This window comes from Cucumis sativus, chromosome 7 (genome assembly GCF_000004075.3).
Source record: "Cucumis sativus cultivar 9930 chromosome 7, Cucumber_9930_V3, whole genome shotgun sequence".
Taxonomy (NCBI): domain Eukaryota; kingdom Viridiplantae; phylum Streptophyta; class Magnoliopsida; order Cucurbitales; family Cucurbitaceae; genus Cucumis; species Cucumis sativus.
The window spans coordinates 5232505-5253711 of NC_026661.2; the positions used below are offsets into that span (position 1 = coordinate 5232505).

Here is a 21207-nt window from a genome sequence, read left to right on the forward strand (position 1 = left end):
ATATCTTATGGGGATCATCTTGTTCCTATCTTAGAATGATTTAGGGAGTGAATATAATGCATTCTTTTGTGTCAAAAGTATACATAATTGGTCTGTCTGCTTTCTTTGAAAGATAATATATATGAGAAACAAAATACAACTGATCGTTGATGATGAAGTTTAATGTTGCCGGAAGCTAACAGGCCTTCTCAATCTCTCCCTCCAACACAACTGTAGACGAAGTTAGCTGAGTACTCCGATCCTATGGAGTACTGAAATCAAAATATATAACTGTTGATGTTTATTAAAACTTATAATTAATTAAAGAAACTATAAAGAATATACTAAAGAAAAATATAAAAATAGATGGCAATAATTTAGCAGAATCTAATCCAATATAATATTTATGGGTAAAGGACTAATTATAGTTATTAGGCATAGGGACTTTTAAAAGTGTAACAACCAGATGAATTAAACAAATATAAAGTTCTTCCTTTTTAAAATTTATAGAGAATATAATCAAATCCTTTGTTAAACTATAAAATGCATTTTGTTTAATCAGGGTTTGCTTGAATGGAATGTTAGGTTGGTACAAATACTTTGCAAAAAATATGATTAAATTAAGAATAATAATAATTCTAATTTGTATTTTGGAAATAAGTAAATTTGGTTATTCAAATAATTTCAATTTAGTGATTTTAGTTATGCAAAATTTTATGGGTTTAAGAGTTGTTTATTTCCATTTTATTAAATAAATAAATATATATGAAAAAAAAAAAAGAAAGAAAAAGGAAGAAATAAAAGAGCGGTCCAGTTGAGTACGTGAACCGTTGGATTCAAATAAAAACGTGAATTCCGTTAACGGAATCTTTTATAATTCTCTCACCGACACCTTTCTCTTTCTCCCCGTACGGTCTTTGGATCTAAATCACCACGTGGATTGCATCCTCCATTCACCAATGACACGCTCCCACCTGTACTTCCCAACGTATAACCAAGCGCGTTCTCTTTTCAAGAACTTCCCTCGCGTCGTCACACATATTATATATAATCTCTCAAAGCAAAAAAGAACTGTTCCCTCCCATCACCGACACCTACCCATCCCCCATTCCTTACCATTACTACCCCTTCTTTTCCTCTTAATTACTCTTTTGCCCCCTCCTCTTCCTCCTTCCTTTTCACAAACTCAATTTTGAATAATAAAAAGAGGGAAATTGTTCTAATCCTTACTAAATACACACTTAGGGAGAATTCAAACCATTCTAACTTTTATGTTGGAGACACGTGGTTTGATTTTAGTTGACCGCTACTTTATGACAACAGATATATACCTTATTAAACTTGTCATAATCTAATTAACTTTCAATTAACCAAATTCTTGAAACAAAAACATAACAAATTCAAATCTAACTCAACTAAATCAAGAGATGATTTTAATCTTTGGTTCTCATTTTGTTTTTAAATGATGAAATGGTTGTGATATCATGTGTATAGATCTATGTGTGCGTAGTGTAATTCAAGAAAGGATAAAACAGAAGTTTTGTTCTTCTTATTTCTTTTCAAGGCAACCAAATGTGGAGTAAGAGGCTACGCCTTAAAAGGAATGCATGAGTATCCGCCACAGGAACAGAAAGTAATTTTCATTTCTTTGTTGAGTGATGACAAGAAAAAAGTGATGAACAGTGTAAAAGAAAGCAAGGAGGTTGCTTGCTTTCATATATATACATTTTCTCGCACTTTCTCGGAAACCAAACACATACATAAGGAAAAGAACATTCCGATTACCTAGAACGTAATACATCCATCACACATCAGTATAATACTAACAAAAAGAGAAAAGTATTAAGATTTTACAAAACTATAATCACAAACCCACATAATAATTATCAAACAATCAAAAGAGTTACGACGAACCAGAAGAAGAATTCTTACAGAATCTACCGCCCTTTCTTTCCCTTACCTTCTCCACCACAAAATGTCCCAATGAATCCACCGATTCCGCCAAATTTTCCCGGCAAAGAAACTCCTCGCTGTAAATCCTCTCAACCTCCCGCCCCATTTCGTGAACGAACACATGGGTTTTCGAATTCCCTTTCCCACATTTACTTCTCGCCAAAACTCCCGCCGTGAAGATAGCCGACATTCTTCCCGGCGATCCCGCATTGTACCCGCGAGGTCCATCCACCAGAATCACATCCCATGGGACTTGGTAAATGTGGTTAGGCAAATCGTTGATGCCCAGTTTGCATTCGGAGAAGAGGAGATTCTGAACGGGTTTACATTCGTTATCTGCTTGTGATTTGGCCAGAAACAGAAGCTCTTTCATCTCGCTTACTTTTGTCGTGTATTGAACATCGTACGCTTCTGTTCCCGGGTTGGATTGCTCGAATTTAGATACCTGGAATTCGTTTTCGTCGAGGAAGACGGTGACACCGGCGTGGTTGAGGGCGCGCCAGAGGAGGGATTCGTGGGTTAAGCCAAAGATTAAGAAATTACAAGCTGGAGCGCAAGGGGAGAGCGCGACGGCAATGGAGGAAAGCTCAGCGGTGGACATGTGGGGTTTGGTGGAGTTAGTGTCGGCGGCAGCGTAGTGAAGGAGTGCAGAGGAAATGGGATGGGGGAGGGGAGCGGTGGAGGCAACGTTGGGAGCATGTCCGGCAAGGGAGCGGCGAGAGGCGGTGGAAGTGGAGAAGGTAGAGTTAATGAGAGTGAGAGTGAAGGCGAGAGTGAAGAAGGTGAGGAAGGAGAAGAGCCAACGGCGAGGGGAGAGAGTGGGTGGTCCAGAAGCGGGAGTGGGGGTGGGGAGGGGTTGTTTGTGGATGGAAGGGTGGAGGAGGATGAGCTTGGCGTTGGCGGTGGATTTCATGGCGGTTGGGATTTAGAAAATTGAAGAGAGAAAAGGGAAAGAATGGAGGGAGAAGAAGAGAAGTTAGTATTTGTAATTTGAAGGAGTTTGGGGTTGAGGTAGAAGACGAGTGGAATTCACGAAGTAAAGGTGACGCGTGAGGTGTGAGTATACGTTTTTCTTTATAAATTTATTATTTATTTTCGGGTACAAATTTGAAGACAAAGGAGTGAATGAGCTGATCATAAATAAATGCCTTTTTTTCTTTTTCTTTTACACACACATATATATATATATATATATTAAATTATTGAATTAATTTTTTCACATGCAAAATATTTTTCATTAAAATTATATAATATTATAAACTTATTTATAACAAATAAAATATCATTTACTATCCATTTAAAATAAAAATTAAATTAAATATGCGGTAAAAGTAAAATATGGAGTGCAATTGGAAAAGGAATAATATTAGTTATGTACCCATCAATTCTTTTATTTTTTATTTGTCAATAAACACTTAATTAGTTGGAAATATTAGATTTTTATGAAATTAGAACTATAAACCATAAAACATAGATATGAAAAAAGGAAGAAAAAATTCCCATTTATTTGGAAAGAAAAATACAAAAGTGGTGATGAAAATGAATGTGAAATATAAAAGATATATCAATTATGGGATGATGTTGATTCATGAATGATGAACAATTTTGATATACTTGATTGCATTTCTTTCAAATATAATATCTGATTTGACAACCAAATCACTGTTATAATCAAACTTTACTAACTAAGAATGTGTTCTTTTCGTTTCTAAAATTAATTTTGTTTATTATTATTATTAATAATGCAACATGGAACCAACAAACATTTTTTTTAAATAATAAGTCAATTAAAAGTCATTTTCATGCATTGCCACCCATTTGTTTATTTACTCATAAAATGTTTTAAATTCGTATTTTAAAAACATACTATATTGTGTTTCAACGTCACTTCTTGAAAAGTTCAAGTTTCAAAATTTTGTATATTATATAGAGTAAAAAATAAATGAAATAATATTCCAATTTGAATAAAATTTAAAGTTACTTTTTACACTAAACATCAATCATTTTTATTCCAAATTTTAGAGTTTTTTTTTAAAAAAAATTAATTTTAATAGTTTAAAAGTATTTTCTTCAAAATTTTAAGATATTATTGATACAAAGTAAAATCTATTATGTGAAAATAATTAGTGTCATCTCAATCCTCATCAAATCATGGTGTTTTTAGAATTTGATTTAGAAAAACATAATGTATTCAAATCAATTTAAAAAAGAAATGAAAAATATAATTTATTTAAAAATATGACACACGTCTCCTAAAAAGAATAAAGAAGCAATAAGCGGAAAATTAGCAAGAAATTGTGGTAGAAGTCAAAAAAGGACAAACCGGAATGGAGGGAGCGGTTTAAGGTAGGAGGGTACTTCCGGAAATTTTCACTTTTCATTTTTTTTTTTACTTTTTGACTCTCAAAATACCCATTTGAGACCTTCCCTGTCCTTTATCAACTTTCCAAGACTTATCTTCATCTCCTTGGTTTTAGAAAGTTTGTAATTTCAATACCTTTCCATTCCCCCCTTTTCTGTTTGAAAATTTAAATCTTTTGTTCTGCCATTGACGAGCATGAGTGCTTCAAATATATTGATATCTTTCAACATGGGTGAAATCAGAGAACTTCGTAGGATCTATGGAGGACTTCTTCATGACCATTTGGATGATGAGTGCATGGCTGCTTCTACCGATGATCGAGTTACCAATCATTAAGGAACTAATGGGTTTTGAACGAATAGTTCACTTGAATATTGGTTTTGAACTTTAACTAAGAATCTTGAGAGCAAACTAGAAAGAAAGTGAGACGGATGTCAAAGGCACCAAACAACTACACGAAAAACCCGAGTGCAATAATCATTCTTTTCAATACATAGCTTGACAAAATCTTGACAACTTAAAAGGAAACTAAACCAACATAAGAAAAAGTGTATATATATATTGGATAAAAAAGTGTAAAAAATTAATCTATCAAATAGTAAAAAGTTGAGTTAAGTAATACAAACAGTTCACATGTATTATACAAATTAATTTTTTAGATAAGCTTAAATTTTTTAAAAGAAATTGAATATAATTAGAGTATGGACGATACATCTTTCGAACATTTTAAAATGAAAAAGCAATGGAATGGTTAAGGAAAGAGCAATTGTAAGGAAAAGGAATTGTTAAATGGTTCGAAAAATAAAGGGGTGAAGAAGGGGAGAAAGAAGAGAGAAGGATAGTTATAATGAGATGAGAGATATCAACTCCGCATTAACCGGCCGCTAGCAAATGTCTTATCTTAATAACTCATAAACATATCAATTTTTTCCAACACACACATGTGGTTCTATTATTATTATTATTATTATCATTACACATTAAATCTATCTTATTCTCCCTCTATATACTTAATTTCATTAAGAAACTATAACCACTCAAAATATATAGATTAAAATTTAACAAATTTTATAGTATGAAAACTGAAATTATTATATTGATCAGTTTGAAATAGAGAAAGAGCTTGGATATTAAAAATAGTTTGAAAATTAATTGGTAATGAAAGATGCAATGTATGGATCTTTTAAAATTGTGGAGTAAGTTTACAATATTTGGGTCAAAATCTTTATTTATTTGTTCACTCATATTGCCTATGGTAGAAGAAAATGAGATTTCAAGGAAAGTAACCTATGTATTTTATAAGAATAATTGTGAGGTCTCTCAGTTATATGCAATATTTTTAATTATCTAAACTTAACATCACTAAAGTTTAATTTAAACAAGGAAGGTCAACGTCAACCCTAATAAAATGTGAAACCAAAAGACATGCCCCCAAGCCTAATAGATTATCTTATTATCGTGACCTAACTCTAAAAAAAATACCTTATATAACAGTTATGAATAACTATTTCTATACTTCTTTCTTACCATATCATTCTTCATCCCAATTATTACAAACTTTTTTTATAATTTGTTTTCCAAATCTTTTCTCTCTTCCTAATTATTACAAATTTACCTTTTCTCATATGCAATTCACATATATTTCTTTTTATCCAAACTTTAACATTAATACTTATACAATCAACTTCAAAGTTAAATGTTTGATTCTCCACTCCACCATCTATAATAAAATAAATTGAAAAGTGAATACAAAAAAAGTAAAGAAAAAGAAAAAGAGACCGACACATTTGCAAATTCACCATAACACTACTTGCATATATATACACAGAAAAAGAAAATAATTGAGGCATGAGAGTCCAATCATTTCAAAGCTATTAATTAATCAATTAAGAAATACAAAAAAGGAAAACTTTAATTAATTTCCGGTGGGTATATAATAACAATAATGATGATGATGTGAATATAATTAAGAGTACCAATGTGTGTTTAAAGTTACAAAACAAATAATAACTAAAAATAAAGAAGAGGATCTGCATATAGCATTTTAGTGGACCTTTTTAGGGCTGCATTCTTAACCCTTTCATTATTTTCATTTTAAATGGTGTAGGGAACTCCCCCACCTTACCTACGAACCTTCCATCCCATAATCCAACCATTATTTCCCATTACTACTCTTCTTTATATATACACAAGAGGTTAGATGCCAAAGGAAGCAAAGGTATATTGTATATATAAGAGACCGATTACAACATCTTGTAAATTAGTGGGTTGGAAGGATATATGACGATATAACTTATGGAAGTATTTGTTTGTGAAACAACTAAAGAAGGCTTAAGAATCATAATTGAATAATGAGGAAAAGAAAAGACCCTCGAATTAAAAAAGAGAATTTTTGGTTTGGGTGTTAGTAGGAGGGTGTGAGAGCTGGGAGATATATGTGTCATGTCATATCTATCCAACCAAAGAATCAAAGATTAAGACAAATTGAAGGATTACATAAAAGCTAGCAAGAAACCAAATAATAGTCCATCATATAAAATTAATTGACTAAAGTTCAGAACTACTTTTCCCACAAAACCCACAATTTAGTTATTATACTTTCAACTATTTTTATTTATATACACATATTTAATGATTTGAATTAAAGAAATCTTATCAACCTCTATAACTAATTAATGAAAACTGTTTACATTGGTTGGTTTTCATATATTCATGGGTTACATAAAATTAGTTTTGATTGAAATGAACCAATTCTAATGCTTACGATTATTTTAAGTATGGAGCCATTTTGATGATTTATTGAAAGTAACATTAAGATCATTGAAAGCACAAATGTACTTTTAACTTAAAAAGGGAAAAGGGAAAAATTAAATTAGTGATTAATTAGTAGGAAAATTTGTGAAAGGTGGCTGTTTTGGGGTCCATTTGCATTGCATTTTTCCTTTTAATTTCATTGAGTTTGGTTAGTTACTACCCTTTTCCCCCCTCAAACCCAAAGTGCTTTTTCTAATGCCTCAATTTGCCCAATCATTATGCTCCATTCTTCCTAGACATTAATTGATCATTCACCTCAATCAAATATATCTTTTTTATAAGGTCGCTTCTACCAAATTTCTAAAATTTTATTAATAGATCCATTCTAGTTTACAATAATACCAAAATTAAATTAAAATGCCTTTCATATAGTTTACTTCAATTTTTTTTGGTTACTTTTACAATTTATAACAACCATGACAATAAAAATGATTATTCTTACTTTTCATACCATAAGACACATACAAACGGTAACTATAATTATAAAATAATTCAAGCTCGAAACATATAAACTAAATTAATCACAATTTACCTCCTCAAGTGTAATGATTTTAGTATCGGTATGAAACACAAGTAAACAACATTAAATGTAATTAAATGCGAGGTTAATATATTTCTTATGTTCACATGAGATTTCGGGAGAAATGTAATTCATGAAATTGAATTTTGTATATTGATTTATACAGGGTTGTGGATACAATCTCTAACATTTACTCATTTGATGCTTTCTCTCGAATACAAATTAAAAAAATTTAGAACTTCTTGGTATTCGGTCTTTAGGATGTTGTAATTGTAAGTCGATTTGAATTTCGTTCTTTTGGAATTCAAGAAAAGCTTAATCTCTCAAGTCTTCAATCTTTCAGAAGACATTGATCTCGAGGTTGATACGAACTTGCACGTGTTGAGAGCTTGTAGAAGTTTGAATCTTTAATTTTTCAAAGCTTCAATACTTCATACCTTCAATTATTATTTCAACCACAAGATTGGATGAGAATCTCTAATTATAGAGAATTTTCATGAACTTTGGATATGCTTAGGTCCATTTGTCGGTTGAATTTAGGTTCATTTTGCTTGGTGAGCTTGGACTTGAGCCCATTTACCTGTTAAGCTTGAGCTTGGGCTTGAGTCAATTTGCTCAGCAGGCCTGAGGCTTATTATTTATTTGGCTCAATTTTACATCGAGGCTTGAATTAAGTTGGATATGAGAAAAGTTGACTATCAAATCCAATTAAATTATGAATGTCACAATTTTGGTATGATAATGAATTTAATTGGTGAACCCAAAGAATATATATATATATTTGTTTGTGATGGAGGAAGTGATAGGGGTAATTGGGCCGAGGAAAGTCCCCGGCCTATAAACTGTGAAGATACAGGCCCGGAAACGGGTTTATTTAGGTAAAGATCAATGGGCCATCGCAGTAAACAATTGGGATGGTAGCTGGGTGGCACACGTGTGGGAGCGCCTCAGAACGGGGCTTACACTTCCGGCGGCAATTTTGAACTTTTTATTATTTTATAGTAAATTTCCATTATTAATACTAATCTCGATTAATTAAATGAGTTTGGGATTTAATAACAAAGAAAGTAAAATAGAGAAGAAATAGGCAATGGATAGGATAATTAATTTGAAATTGAGATTAAAACAAAAGATATAGAATGGAAAGGGTGAGAGAGTTTGTAGGGATTATGTTGAAGGAAGTCGAAAGCGCGTTCGTCACTAATAAGAAAGTGAAAGAACAGGGAAATGAAGGGTGGAGATTGATTGAGTGACGCAAGTGCTGACACTATAATTCTCACGAACTCACAAGTCGCCATTTCCATTCTCATGCCTCTTTGCCTCTTTCCTTTTCATTCACTTTTCAATTTTATAAAATATTTCCATTTTATTATTCTTCAGTGTTTGACAAGAGAAAGGAAAAGAAAAACCCCACTTCTTATGCTACCTCACTCTAACTTCTTCTACAATCTTAGACATAGATATAAGAAAAAGGAAATTTATATCTTGAATGAGGTTTTGAATTGACCATCTATGGGATGAACTTAAAAGAAATTATGTCTCCATATTTGGAAATGGTCATTTCTGTCTTCTGTCTAATGCACTAATTTAATAGAATAGAGAGAGAATTTTAATTTAATGAAAGAAAAAAATTGGTGTTAAATTAAAGAGAGAGAAACTCATGTTTTTATAACATCCATTGCTAAGGATAAAACTTCATATACATATATATAAAGTAAATGTGGTATTATTAGGGATGTGAAGGTATTTGTAAGAGTGATAGACAAAAGTAAAACTTGAAAAAAACAAATGGCATGAGAGGCAAAAAGAAAAGGAAGTGAGGCTTTGGAGATGATGCAAAACAAAATTGATTTTGGATTCCATTACCAACGTAACACAATATATTATGCAATTATTATCTGAACACTGCGGAAAAAGGGAATCCATCGCTGTGGGCATGAGAGACAATAAGTAAAGCTATTCATTTTTCTAATTCACCAAACTACGACAACTTTTCTACATTGTTTATTGGGTTTATTTAAACTAAGACATCCAAGAATTCCATTCATATTTGGCTTCTTCTCTTTATAAATTTTCCCAAATCCCCCACTCTCTTCTTCATCTTCATCTTCATCTTCATCTTCATCCTCATCTTCATCCTCATCTTCATCTTCTCCAACAAAATTAATTCATCTTCCATCTTCTCTGTATCTGCAACTTCAATATACTAATTCACTATCCATTATGGGCAGCGAAGGCCGACAGCTCCACATCTTCATGTTTCCATTCATGGCTCATGGCCATATGATTCCCATTGTGGACATGGCCAAGTTATTTGCATCTCGTGGCATCAAGATCACCATCGTCACAACCCCTCTCAATTCCATCTCCATTTCCAAATCACTTCACAATTGTTCCCCCAATTCGCTCATCCAACTTCTCATCCTTAAATTCCCTGCTGCTGAAGCTGGTTTACCAGATGGTTGTGAAAATGCTGACTCCATTCCTTCCATGGATTTACTCCCCAAATTCTTCGAAGCTGTCTCCTTGCTTCAACCACCTTTTGAGGAAGCTCTTCACAACAATCGCCCTGATTGCCTCATCTCCGACATGTTCTTCCCTTGGACCAACGATGTTGCTGACAGAGTTGGCATTCCCAGGCTGATTTTCCATGGCACAAGTTGTTTCTCTCTTTGTTCTTCCGAGTTCATGAGACTTCACAAGCCTTACCAGCATGTTTCCTCCGATACAGAACCTTTTACCATTCCTTATCTCCCCGGAGATATTAAGCTAACCAAAATGAAACTCCCCATCTTTGTTCGGGAGAATAGCGAGAATGAATTTAGCAAATTTATCACCAAGGTTAAAGAATCAGAATCGTTTTGCTATGGTGTTGTTGTCAACAGTTTCTACGAGCTGGAAGCAGAGTATGTAGATTGTTACAAAGATGTCTTGGGAAGAAAGACGTGGACAATTGGCCCACTTTCATTAACCAACACCAAAACTCAAGAAATCACGCTAAGAGGAAGAGAATCTGCCATTGACGAGCACGAGTGCTTGAAATGGCTCGATTCCCAGAAACCCAACTCGGTTGTGTATGTCTGTTTTGGAAGTTTGGCCAAATTCAACTCAGCTCAGTTGAAGGAGATTGCAATTGGACTGGAGGCTTCTGGGAAAAAATTCATCTGGGTTGTCAGAAAAGGAAAAGGGGAAGAAGAGGAAGAGGAACAAAATTGGCTACCCGAGGGGTACGAAGAGAGGATGGAAGGAACAGGGCTAATCATAAGAGGATGGGCACCGCAAGTTTTGATATTGGATCACCCATCAGTAGGTGGATTTGTGACACACTGTGGATGGAATTCAACGTTGGAAGGAGTGGCTGCGGGAGTTCCGATGGTGACATGGCCAGTGGGGGCGGAGCAGTTTTATAATGAGAAACTGGTGACGGAGGTACTAAAAACAGGGGTTGGAGTTGGGGTTCAGAAATGGGCTCCCGGTGTGGGAGATTTCATAGAAAGTGAAGCTGTGGAGAAGGCAATTAGAAGAATAATGGAGAAAGAAGGAGAAGAGATGAGAAACAGAGCAATAGAACTTGGAAAGAAGGCAAAGTGGGCAGTTGGAGAAGAAGGATCTTCATATTCAAATTTGGATGCTTTAATTGAGGAGTTGAAATCATTGGCATTTTAGATTCATTCTTCAACTGAAGTTCATGTGGGACTTTCTCTTGGACGAGCAAGTCAAGTCATCTACTAAGTATTTGGTTTTTAGCTTTTTGAGATTTTATTATTTACACACACTGAGTATGATTATGTAATTAGTTGTTTTTTTATATATATAATACACAATAATTTATGAATTTTTAATTCAAACCCAATATCTGAATTCTATTAACCCTCAATAACTAGATATAATAAAAGCCTAAAGAGAAAGGAGTCCATAAAGATAGATGATAAGTCTTATTTGGTTACATTTATTGCACCTAATTTGTTCTATCTATTTATTTTAATAGAACTTTCAAACTAATTACTAACCACTTAAAAGCATAAGCAGCCCTTCAATAGTTTAAAACACAATATCATGCCTTCTTTATTAGAGAAAACTTCAGTATCTCTCACCTTTTCAATTAAAAATCTATTATCTCTCCATTCACATTTCAAATGCACAATGAAATGAGTAAATATACATCGTATAAACCATAATTTATTTTGGTGTGTTCACAAATATATTAAAAAAAATGTAAACATATAATGTGTATATTGCACTTTTTAATGAGAAAATAAAATATTTTGCTTTGTTATTTATTTTTGTCTTGTGAGAGAACGAAAATAGAAAATTAATTAAGCTAAACTTTTTGAAAAATAATAGGTGTGGTTGGACTTACTTTACATAAATTCTATAAGAAAACAATATTATTAACGCCAATTTTGACAAAAATTCAGCATATTCCATTAAATATATATAATGCATCACCATTTATATATAAAGACAATTTGATTAGTATAAAAGTTTGAATATTAGGTGGACTGAAATATAATAAAATTCGCATAGGATAATGGTACCATATATTGTCTACTTTTAATATCTTGTTGCATTGGGGAGATATCTATCTAATAAATTTTTATAATCATTTCCTCATTATTGTTTAGGCAATTTTAGTTTGATTGCATTCAATCCCAATAGATTTGAACAACACTCTCAACCAACCAGTTGTTGAATCATTATGAAAGCATAAAAAAAAAAAAAGAAAGAGGAGTTGTGATGACCATGAGAGACAGAAACTAAAAGTTAGGAGATGATGCGTAAGAAAGTTGATTCATTTAACCAAAGAGTAGTGACATCGAAGAATCTCATCCACATTCTCTTATAAATTCTCTCAAATCTCTACTCTCTTCTTCATCTTCTTCTTCTTCTTCTTCTTTATCTGTCATTAACTAACTCATTTCTTGTGTTGTTTTTTTTATTTAATTCATCCACCATGGCTACCGAAGGTCGACAGCTTCATATCTTCATGTTTCCATTCATGGCTCATGGCCACATGATTCCCGTTGTGAACATGGCCAACCTTTTTGCATCTCGTGGCATAAAGATCACCATCGTCACAACCCCTCTCAATTCCATCTCCATCTCCAAATCACTTCACAATGATTCCAGTTCATTGCATATTCATCTTCTCATTCTCAAATTCCCTTCTGCTGAAGTTGGTTTACCTGATGATTGTGAAAATGTTGACTCCCTTCCAACCATGGATTTGCTCCCCTTATTCTACCAAGCTATCAGCTTGCTTCAATCCTCTCTTGAGGAAGCTCTTCACCAGAATCGCCCCCATTGCCTTGTGGCCGACATGTTCTTCCCTTGGACCAACGATGTTGCTGACAGAATTGGGATTCCCAGGCTGATTTTTCATGGCACTGGTTCTTTCTCTCTTTGTGCCTCTGAGTTCGTCAGAATTCACCAGCCTTATAAACATGTTTCGTCCTATACAGAGCGTTTTGTCATTCCTTATCTCCCTGGAGATATTAAGCTAACCAAAATGCAACTTCCCATCATCCTTCGGGAGAATATCGAGAATGAATACAACAAATTTAGCACCAAAGTTAAAGAGTCAGAGGCAGAGAGGAAGAGAATCCACCATTGACGGGAAAAAATTCATCTGAGTAGTCAGGAAAAGGGAAAGGGGAAGAGGAGGAAGACGAACAATATTGGCTACCGAAAGGGTACGAACAAAGGATGGAAGGAAGAGGGTTAATCATAAGAGGATGGGCATCGCAAGTTTTGATATTGGATCATCCGGCGGTGGGTGGATTTGTTACACACTGCAGGTGGGGATTTGAACACTGGACCTCTTGTTAGGTGCCAGTTGAGCTGCACAGCAATTTTACAATGAGAAACTAGTGAAGGAGGTTCTAAAGATAGGGGTTGGTGTTGGGGTTCGAAAATGGGCACCTGGTGTGGGAGACTTCATAAGAAGTGAAGCTGTGGAGAAGGCGATTAAGAGAATAATGGAGGAAGAAGGAGAAGAGACGAGAAACAGAGCAATAGAATTTGCAAAGGAGGCGGAGAGAGCAATTGAGAAAGACGGATCTTCATATTTGAATCTGGATGATTTAATTGAGGAGTTGAAAACGTTGGCATTTTAGACTCATTTTAAAACTACTTCTCGTGGGGTTTCCTGGATGGGAGATAGCCTACCAAACATGTCGTTAACTACCCTTGTCATAAAGAATATCATGTTGAAATAGAAGGATTTTCAGCTGATAATTTATTCAAAATCAGTCCCAAACATGTTCTAATAATACTTCTGGTTATATATTATATCTAAACAAAACTTTGTTTGAGTGAATCTTTTCAAATCAATAACCTAAACTCAGGGAGGGCAACGGGTGAAGTAACTAAAGCCAAGTTTACTCTATACAATACGACACAACGGGCACAGCCACCAGAATGAAACCTTCAGAACGCGAACGATTTCAATTCTTGTGTCAAATCATGCAAATTAGAGTAAGACGATCCATTTTCCGTAACAGCTTTCTTCGCCATCTTTGCCAATTCTTTAGCTCTGTTTCTCATCCCCTCTGCTTCTTCTCCTTCCATAACTCTTCTAATTGCATTTTTCAAAGCTTCTCTTTCAATGAAATCCCCCACAACTCTCACCCATTTTTGAACTCCAACTGCAACTCCAATTTTCAACACCTCCGTCACCAGCTTCTCGTTGTAAAACTGATCTGCCGCCACCGGCCATGTCACCATCGGAACTCCAGCAGTCACTCCTTCAAGCGTGGAGTTCCACCCACAGTGTGTCACAAATCCACCCACTGCCGGATGATCTAATATCAAAACTTGTGGCGCCCAACCTCTTATAATCAACCCTTTTCCTTCTATTCTATGTTCGTATCCTTCTGGTAACCAATCATGATTCTCTTCTTCTTCTTCCTTCTTCACTCTCCTCGCAACCCATATGAAATTTTTCCTAGCAGCTTCAAGCCCACTTGCAATCTCTTTCAGCTGATCAAAGTTGAATTTTGCCATACTTCCAAAACACACATACACCACCGAATTGGGTTTTTTGGAGTCGAGCCATTTTAAGCACGCGTGTTCGTCAATGCTGGATTCATTTCCTCTTTGAGCTTTTTCTTCAGTTTCCTTATTACACAAAGAAAGTGGGCCAATATGCCAAGCCTTTATTCCCAAGACATTTCTGCAGCAATCTACGTACTCTGCTTCCAGCTCGTAAAAACTGTTCCAAATAGCCCCATAACACGCCGATCCCAATTCGTGAGCCCTCTTTATAAATTCGCTCACTTCATTTTTTAGATTCTCCCGCACGAATTGAGGAAGCTTCGTCTTCGTGAAAGTAATATCTCCAGGAAAACAAGGAATGAGAAAAGGCTCTGCATCTGATGAGACATGGTTGTAAGGCTCATGAATTCTCATGAATTCCGAAGCACAGCTGGAGAAAAAACTGGTGCCGTGGAAAATCAGCCTGGGGATTCCAAATTTGGCAGCAACATCGTTGGCCCAAGGGAAGTACATATCGGCGATGATGCAATGGGGGCGTTGTTCCATAACAGCCTCCTCAAATGGGTTTTGGAACAAATTAAAAGCAGAGATGAATTTGGGGAACATATCAGGAGTGATGACGGAGTCGAGATTTTCACAACCATCTGGTAGTCCAACTTCAGCGGAAGGAAATTTGAGGACAAGAAGTTGAATTTGAGAAGTAGATAGGGATTTGGAATTTTGGATTGAATTAGAAATGGAGATGGCATTGAGAGGGGTTGTGACTATGGTGATTTTGATACCGCGAGAAGAAAGCAATTTGGCCAAGTCGACCATGGGAATCATGTGGCCGCGAGCCATGAAGGGCAACAAGAACATGTGGAGCTGAGTCCCCATTTTAGTGGCTGTGTTACAAATGAAATGAAGAAGATGAGTTGCAGAGAGGAGAGTCGTCGATGGAGAAGAAAAGAAACACGAAAGTGTATATATATGTGTGTGTGTGTCCTCTTATATATTCACCACCACATCTATTTTTTAAATCTTGTTGTTGTGGAGCTTCTTTAATAATACCTAATCTCTTATCTTTCTATTAGAAAAACGTATTATAAAGTAATGGTGAAAACTACACCCAATTAATCAATGTTTTGATTGGAATCTTCACACTTAATATGTTATTTTAAAATTAAAAAAAGATTTGAAATAGGAAGGAAAAGACAAAACAAAAGATCAGGTTGTCTCTTCATCATGTGAAATGATAAAATATGTAGGCCAATGTTATTGCATTCATTTTTTTATTTGAAAATTTATAAGGCAATACCAATGGTTAAGTATATTGTATGATGCATCAAAGGTTTTTCCTTTTTTATTGCTTTTCTTTGCATTTCTTCTCACCAAGAAGCTTCCTCCCACAACTATAACACGACACAAACATCTAACCATTACTCGACTTCAAACTAAGGCTACTTGACCTTTTGCTTGTTAAGCATTCATCGTCAAACCTCTTTCCTTTCTTCTACTTGTTCTCACTATTTATGCATGAAGAATATGAAGACATGCACAAGTGATTCTTGAGAAATTGGAGTCAGAACCCCAACCCACGTTTTAGCTCAGTTTTCATTTCCTTAACCCAGAAGAAAAATTGGGCTGTATTTGTGACTTTTTCTCAAAAGTAATTATTTGGGTCTAAGATATTCAAGCTAGAAATCCAAACTTGAAGAGGGTACTCAAAAGCTCGTATCATTTTATATTTGTGTTCACTTGAAAGACATCCTACCATTGCAAACCAAAAATCAAACCTTCTGAAAGCTCAATAAGCAAACAGAATGAATTTCAAAAGGCCAACGATTCCAACTCCTTAATCAAAGCATCCAAATCGCAGTAGGATGATCCATTCTCTGCAACAGCTTTCCTTGCCTTTTCTGCAAATTCTTTAGCCCTCTTTCTTATCTCCTCTGCTTCTTCTCCCTCCATAACTCTTCCTATTGCCTTTTCCACAGCTTCACTGTTAATGAAATCCCCAACGATTCTCACCCATTTTTGTACCCCAACACCAACTCCAATTTTCAATACCTCCGTCACCAGTTTCTCGTTGTAAAATTGCTCTGCCGCCACCGGCCATGTCACCATCGGAACTCCGGCAGCCACTCCTTCCAACGTCGAGTTCCATCCACAGTGTGTTATAAATCCACCCACTGCTGGATGATCCAATATCATAACTTGTGGCGCCCATCCTCTTATAATTAGTCCTTTTCCTTCCATCCTCTGTTCGTACCCTTCTGGTAACCAATCCTTATCTTCTTCGTCTTCGTCTTTCTCTTTTATTTTCCTCACAACCCATATGAAATTTTTTCCACAAGCTTCCAGCCCATTTGCAATCTCCTTCAGCTGATTAGAGTTGAATTTTGTTAAAGTTCCAAAACACACATACACTACCGAGTTGGGTTTTTTGGAGTCGAGCCATTTCAAGCACTCATGTTCCTCAATGGCGGATTTGTTTCCTCTCTGAGCTTCTTCTTCCGATTCTTGAGTACATAACGAAAGTGGGCCAATGGTCCATGCTTTTCTTCCCAACACATTTTTGTAGCAATCTGCATACTCTGCTTCCAGCTCGTAAAAACTGTTCATAACAACCCCATAACATTTGGAGTCTGAGTCATAAGCCCTCTTCATATACTCGGTTAAATCATTCTTGACATTCTCCCGCACAAGCTCATGAAGTTTCATCTTTGTGATAGTAATATTCCCAGGGAGATGAGGAATGAGAAAAGGCTCTGTTTCCGAGGAAACATTGTTGTAAGGCTCGTAAATCCGCATGAACTCCAAGGCACAGGTGGAGAAAAAACTAGTACCGTGAAAATTAAGCCTGGGAATCCCCAATTTGACAGAAGCATCGTTGGCCCAAGGAAAAAACATATCGGCTACAATACAATGGGGGCGATGTTCCGTAATAGCCTCCTCAAGTGGGGTTTGGAGCAAAGACACAGCAGAGATGAATTTGGGAATCATGGAAGGACTAATAAGGAAGTCAAGATTTTCACAGCCATCTGGGAGGCCGACTTCAGCAGAAGGGAATTTGAGTATGAGAAGGTTGATGAGTGGATTAGAATCGTGAAGGGATTTGGCAATAGAGATGGAATTGATAGGTGTTGTGACGATGGTGACCTTGATGCCACGAGAAGAGAACAATTTAGCCATGTCGACCATGGGAATCATATGCCCGTGCGCCAAGAAAGGGAACAAGAATATGTGGAGCTGATTCCCCATTGCAGTGGGTGTGAAGAAAATGAAATGAAGAAGATGAGTTAGAGAGGAGAGGTGTTAATGGAGGAAAAAAGGAATACTAAAGTGGGGATATTTATAATCGGAGATTGCTAAAGTACTTCTCATAGCCTATAGAAATAATAAGGTCTCCCATTTTACAATGTGAGATGAGATCTTAAACAATAATAAAATTGGTAGTCGATGATAGCATGTGATTCCAAAAACTAAATGACAACCATAGGAGTACTCCATCTAATTAATTGGTATGTAAGCAAATATTATAAAGTTATGTGATGAGACATTTAAGATGATATCATAGGCTAATGATGAAAGATATATATATATATATTAATTATTTCAATTCTAAACATATCTTTACTTATTAAAATTAATGTATAATTTTGATATGAAACAATCCAATTAAATTAGAAAATATAAATTTAATAAGAAAAATTGAATTTTGAATTTTGAGATATTTAATATATATGGATAAATTAAAATTGGAATGTTGATATTAATATTAATAAGAAAAGATAATTTTAAAATTAAAAAATATATAATATAAATAATAATAATAAAAAGTGAGTCCCAAAACTAAGATAATGGAACTGTCCCTTTGTCTCTCTGCCAAATCATTTGATTCAAAGCATCTTTAATAAACTATACCATACTTTTATTTTGTCTTTCATTTCATACGTTTCTTTTCCTTTTTAAGCAACAATAATAATAAAACTTAACCTTCTCTATATGCCATATTCATATGAAACTCTCCAAATTTTGAATCATTTTAAATCATCTGTATTCAAAAGTCTTTTTAAGCAAGTTTATGTTTAATTTATATTTTCTAGTATTAGGTGGTTCCAAATATAAAAACAAATGCCTCAAACTAATAGCACCAAACAACAAAACCTAAAACTATTTGCAAAGTAATAACTAATGAATAATATTTGCTGCTATTCTCACATTTTTAGTGTACTTTGAATCATATTTTCTATTATGTATAGATCATGATAAATATAGAATGATATCCATAAGTTTAGTTTGTTTTTCTACATTTAAAAACTCATCTATTGTGTTTTAAATAATCTCCCAATTTTCTAAAATGAACTTTTCAGAACCAAAAAAATTGCCTTGAAATTAAGTTTTGTAAAGTAAAATGTAATGAAGTAAGCAATTGCGTCAAAGGGCAGAAAGGATATCAGATTGGTGTCTTGGAAGTAGAGACTATTCATACAACATAAAGTTAACAACTCCACAGTTATATTATAACTTAATTGATTAAGTGAATCAGTTGCTTTAATGCTTTGATCCTTCTTCGTCAAAGGAAGAGGTTGGAGATTCGAGATCATGCACTTTGAATATTCATATTATAGAGTTTAAAAATCACACGTTGTTTTCTTATTCAACGTTATCGTTGCAGCCAATTAGAAAACTGAATGAATTTCAAGATGCAAAAGATTTCATTTCCTTAATCAAAGCTTCCAAATCAGAGTAAGACGATCCATTTTCTGTGATAGCCTTTTTCGCCATCTCACCCAATTCTTTAGCTTTGTTTCTCATCTCCTCTGCTTCTTTTCCTTCCATAACTCTCCTTATTGCCTTCTCCACAGCTTCACTTTTAATGAAATCCCCCACAGTTCTCACCCATTTCTGTACCCCAACACCAACTCCAATTTTCAACACCTCTGTCAATAGTTTCTCGTTGTAAAATTGCTCTGCTGCCACCGGCCACGTCACCATCGGAACTCCGGCAGCTACTCCTTCCAACGTGGAATTCCAGCCACAGTGTGTCACAAAACCACCCACCCCTGGATGATCCAATATCAAAACTTGCGGTGCCCATCCTCTTATAATCATCCCTTTTCCTTCCATTCTTTGTTCGTACCCTTCTGGTAACCAATCCTTATCCTCTCCTTTTTCTTCATCCCCTTTCACTTTTCTCACGACCCATATAAAATTTTTTCTTGAAGCTTCAAGCCCAATTGCAATCTCCTTCAACTGATCAGCGTTGAATTTCGCCATACTTCCAAAAGACACATACACTACTGAATTGGGTTTCTGGGAGTCGAGCCATTTCAAGCACTCGTGTTCGTCAATGGCGGATTTGTTTCCTCTCTGAGCTTTTTCTTCAATGTCCTTATTACATAAAGAAAGTGGGCCAATATGCCACACCTTTCTTCCAAAAACATTTCTATAGCAATCTGCATACTCCGCCTCCAACTCGTAGAAACTATTCATAATCAGCCCATAACACTTAGAGCTTGCTTCAAAAGCTCTCTTCATAAATTCGCTGAGATCATTTTTGTAATTCTCCCACATGAATTCAGGAAGTTTCATCTTTGTGAAAGTAATCTCTCCGGGTAGACAAGGAATGAGAAAAGGCTCTGTTTCCGATGAAACATGTTTGTAAGGCTCGTGAATCCTTATGAACTCCGAAGCACAGGTGGAGAAAAAGCCAGTGCCATGGAAAGTGAGTCTGGGGATCCCAAATTTGGCAGCAACATCGTTGGCCCAAGGGAAGAAAATATCAGCTAGAATACAATGGGGGCGATGTTCCATAACAGCTTCCTCAAATGGGGTTTGGAGCAAATTGCAAACGGAGATGAATTTGGGGATCATAGCATTGCCGGTAACGGAGTCGAGATTTTCACAGCCATCTGGTAAGCCAACTTCAGCAGAAGGGAATTTGAGGATGAGAAGATGAATTTTGGGAGGTGGAGAGATGGATTTGGAGTTATTGTGGATTGAATTAGAGATGGAGATGGAATTGAGAGGGGTTGTGACGATGGTGATCTTGACACCACGAGAAGAAAGCAATTTAGCCATGTCGACCATGGGAATCATGTGGCCGGGAGCCATGATAGGGAACAAGAACATGTGAAGTTGAGTCTCCATTTTAGTGAGTGATATGTAAGAAGATGAGTTGCAGAGAAAGAGGTGTTCAAATGGATATATATACAAAAAGGAACATGAGAGTGAAGCTTCGTGTCCAAAGTCAAAAACAAAACTATCATTGAGTTTCTTTTTTTTATAACTTCTTAAAATATTTATTAAGTATCTTGATTTTTGTATTTTATATGAAACATTAATCACCTCATATATATATATATATAAATAAACAATTATATATGTAATCAAATATCTAAATTAAGAAATTATAATTTGAATTGATATTATTATTATTAATAATGTGAGGTTTGATTTTATATAACCTCCCAATGTTAGTCTAAATTCGCCTTAAAATTAATGAAGTTTTTATTGTCAAATGAAGATGTAAGCAATTGCGTCACACACCAGGCAAGATAATGTTTAAAAATATACCACTTGAGATCTACACCTACAC

At 35.1% G+C, this 21207-nt stretch overlaps 6 protein-coding genes across 6 annotated transcripts; 2 read left to right on the top strand and 4 right to left on the bottom strand.

Moving 5' to 3' along the window:
- Window positions 1-1593: 1593 nt before the first annotated feature.
- On the bottom strand, window positions 1594-3003 carry LOC101203456 (protein IRX15-LIKE). The gene has a single exon (XM_004136924.3). The coding sequence runs from the start codon at window positions 2843-2845 to the stop codon at window positions 1883-1885; it is 963 nt and encodes a 320-aa protein (XP_004136972.1). The 5' UTR covers window positions 2846-3003; the 3' UTR covers window positions 1594-1882.
- Window positions 3004-9604: 6601 nt separating this feature from the next.
- Window positions 9605-11481, top strand: LOC101202984 (scopoletin glucosyltransferase). Its single transcript, XM_011660591.2, has one exon. It carries the CDS (start codon window positions 9852-9854, stop codon window positions 11292-11294), a length of 1443 nt encoding a protein of 480 aa, XP_011658893.1. The 5' UTR covers window positions 9605-9851; the 3' UTR covers window positions 11295-11481.
- Window positions 11482-12414: 933 nt separating this feature from the next.
- LOC105434429 (scopoletin glucosyltransferase) lies at window positions 12415-13919 on the top strand. The gene is given in 4 exon segments (XM_011660592.2): window positions 12415-13243; window positions 13245-13270; window positions 13272-13464; window positions 13467-13919. Coding segments are annotated over 4 exon segments (1158 nt in total). The 5' UTR covers window positions 12415-12582; the 3' UTR covers window positions 13745-13919.
- On the bottom strand, window positions 13890-15722 carry LOC101218441 (scopoletin glucosyltransferase). The gene has a single exon (XM_004137060.3). The coding sequence runs from the start codon at window positions 15498-15500 to the stop codon at window positions 14058-14060; it is 1443 nt and encodes a 480-aa protein (XP_004137108.1). The 5' UTR covers window positions 15501-15722; the 3' UTR covers window positions 13890-14057.
- Window positions 15723-15856: 134 nt separating this feature from the next.
- LOC101218673 (scopoletin glucosyltransferase) lies at window positions 15857-18153 on the bottom strand. Its single transcript, XM_004137061.3, has one exon. The coding sequence runs from the start codon at window positions 17865-17867 to the stop codon at window positions 16434-16436; it is 1434 nt and encodes a 477-aa protein (XP_004137109.2). The 5' UTR covers window positions 17868-18153; the 3' UTR covers window positions 15857-16433.
- Window positions 18154-19102: 949 nt separating this feature from the next.
- On the bottom strand, window positions 19103-20833 carry LOC105436104 (scopoletin glucosyltransferase). The gene has a single exon (XM_011660593.2). It carries the CDS (start codon window positions 20757-20759, stop codon window positions 19308-19310), a length of 1452 nt encoding a protein of 483 aa, XP_011658895.1. The 5' UTR covers window positions 20760-20833; the 3' UTR covers window positions 19103-19307.
- Window positions 20834-21207: the final 374 nt, after the last annotated feature.

Excerpts from the sequence above, each read along its gene's own strand:
- LOC101203456 (XM_004136924.3), bottom strand. The coding sequence starts at position 2,845 with ATGAAATCCACCGCCAACGCCAAGCTCATCCTCCTCCACCCTTCCATC.
- LOC101202984 (XM_011660591.2), top strand. The coding sequence starts at position 9,852 with ATGGGCAGCGAAGGCCGACAGCTCCACATCTTCATGTTTCCATTCATG.
- LOC101218441 (XM_004137060.3), bottom strand. The coding sequence starts at position 15,500 with ATGGGGACTCAGCTCCACATGTTCTTGTTGCCCTTCATGGCTCGCGGC.
- LOC101218673 (XM_004137061.3), bottom strand. The coding sequence starts at position 17,867 with ATGGGGAATCAGCTCCACATATTCTTGTTCCCTTTCTTGGCGCACGGG.
- LOC105436104 (XM_011660593.2), bottom strand. The coding sequence starts at position 20,759 with ATGGAGACTCAACTTCACATGTTCTTGTTCCCTATCATGGCTCCCGGC.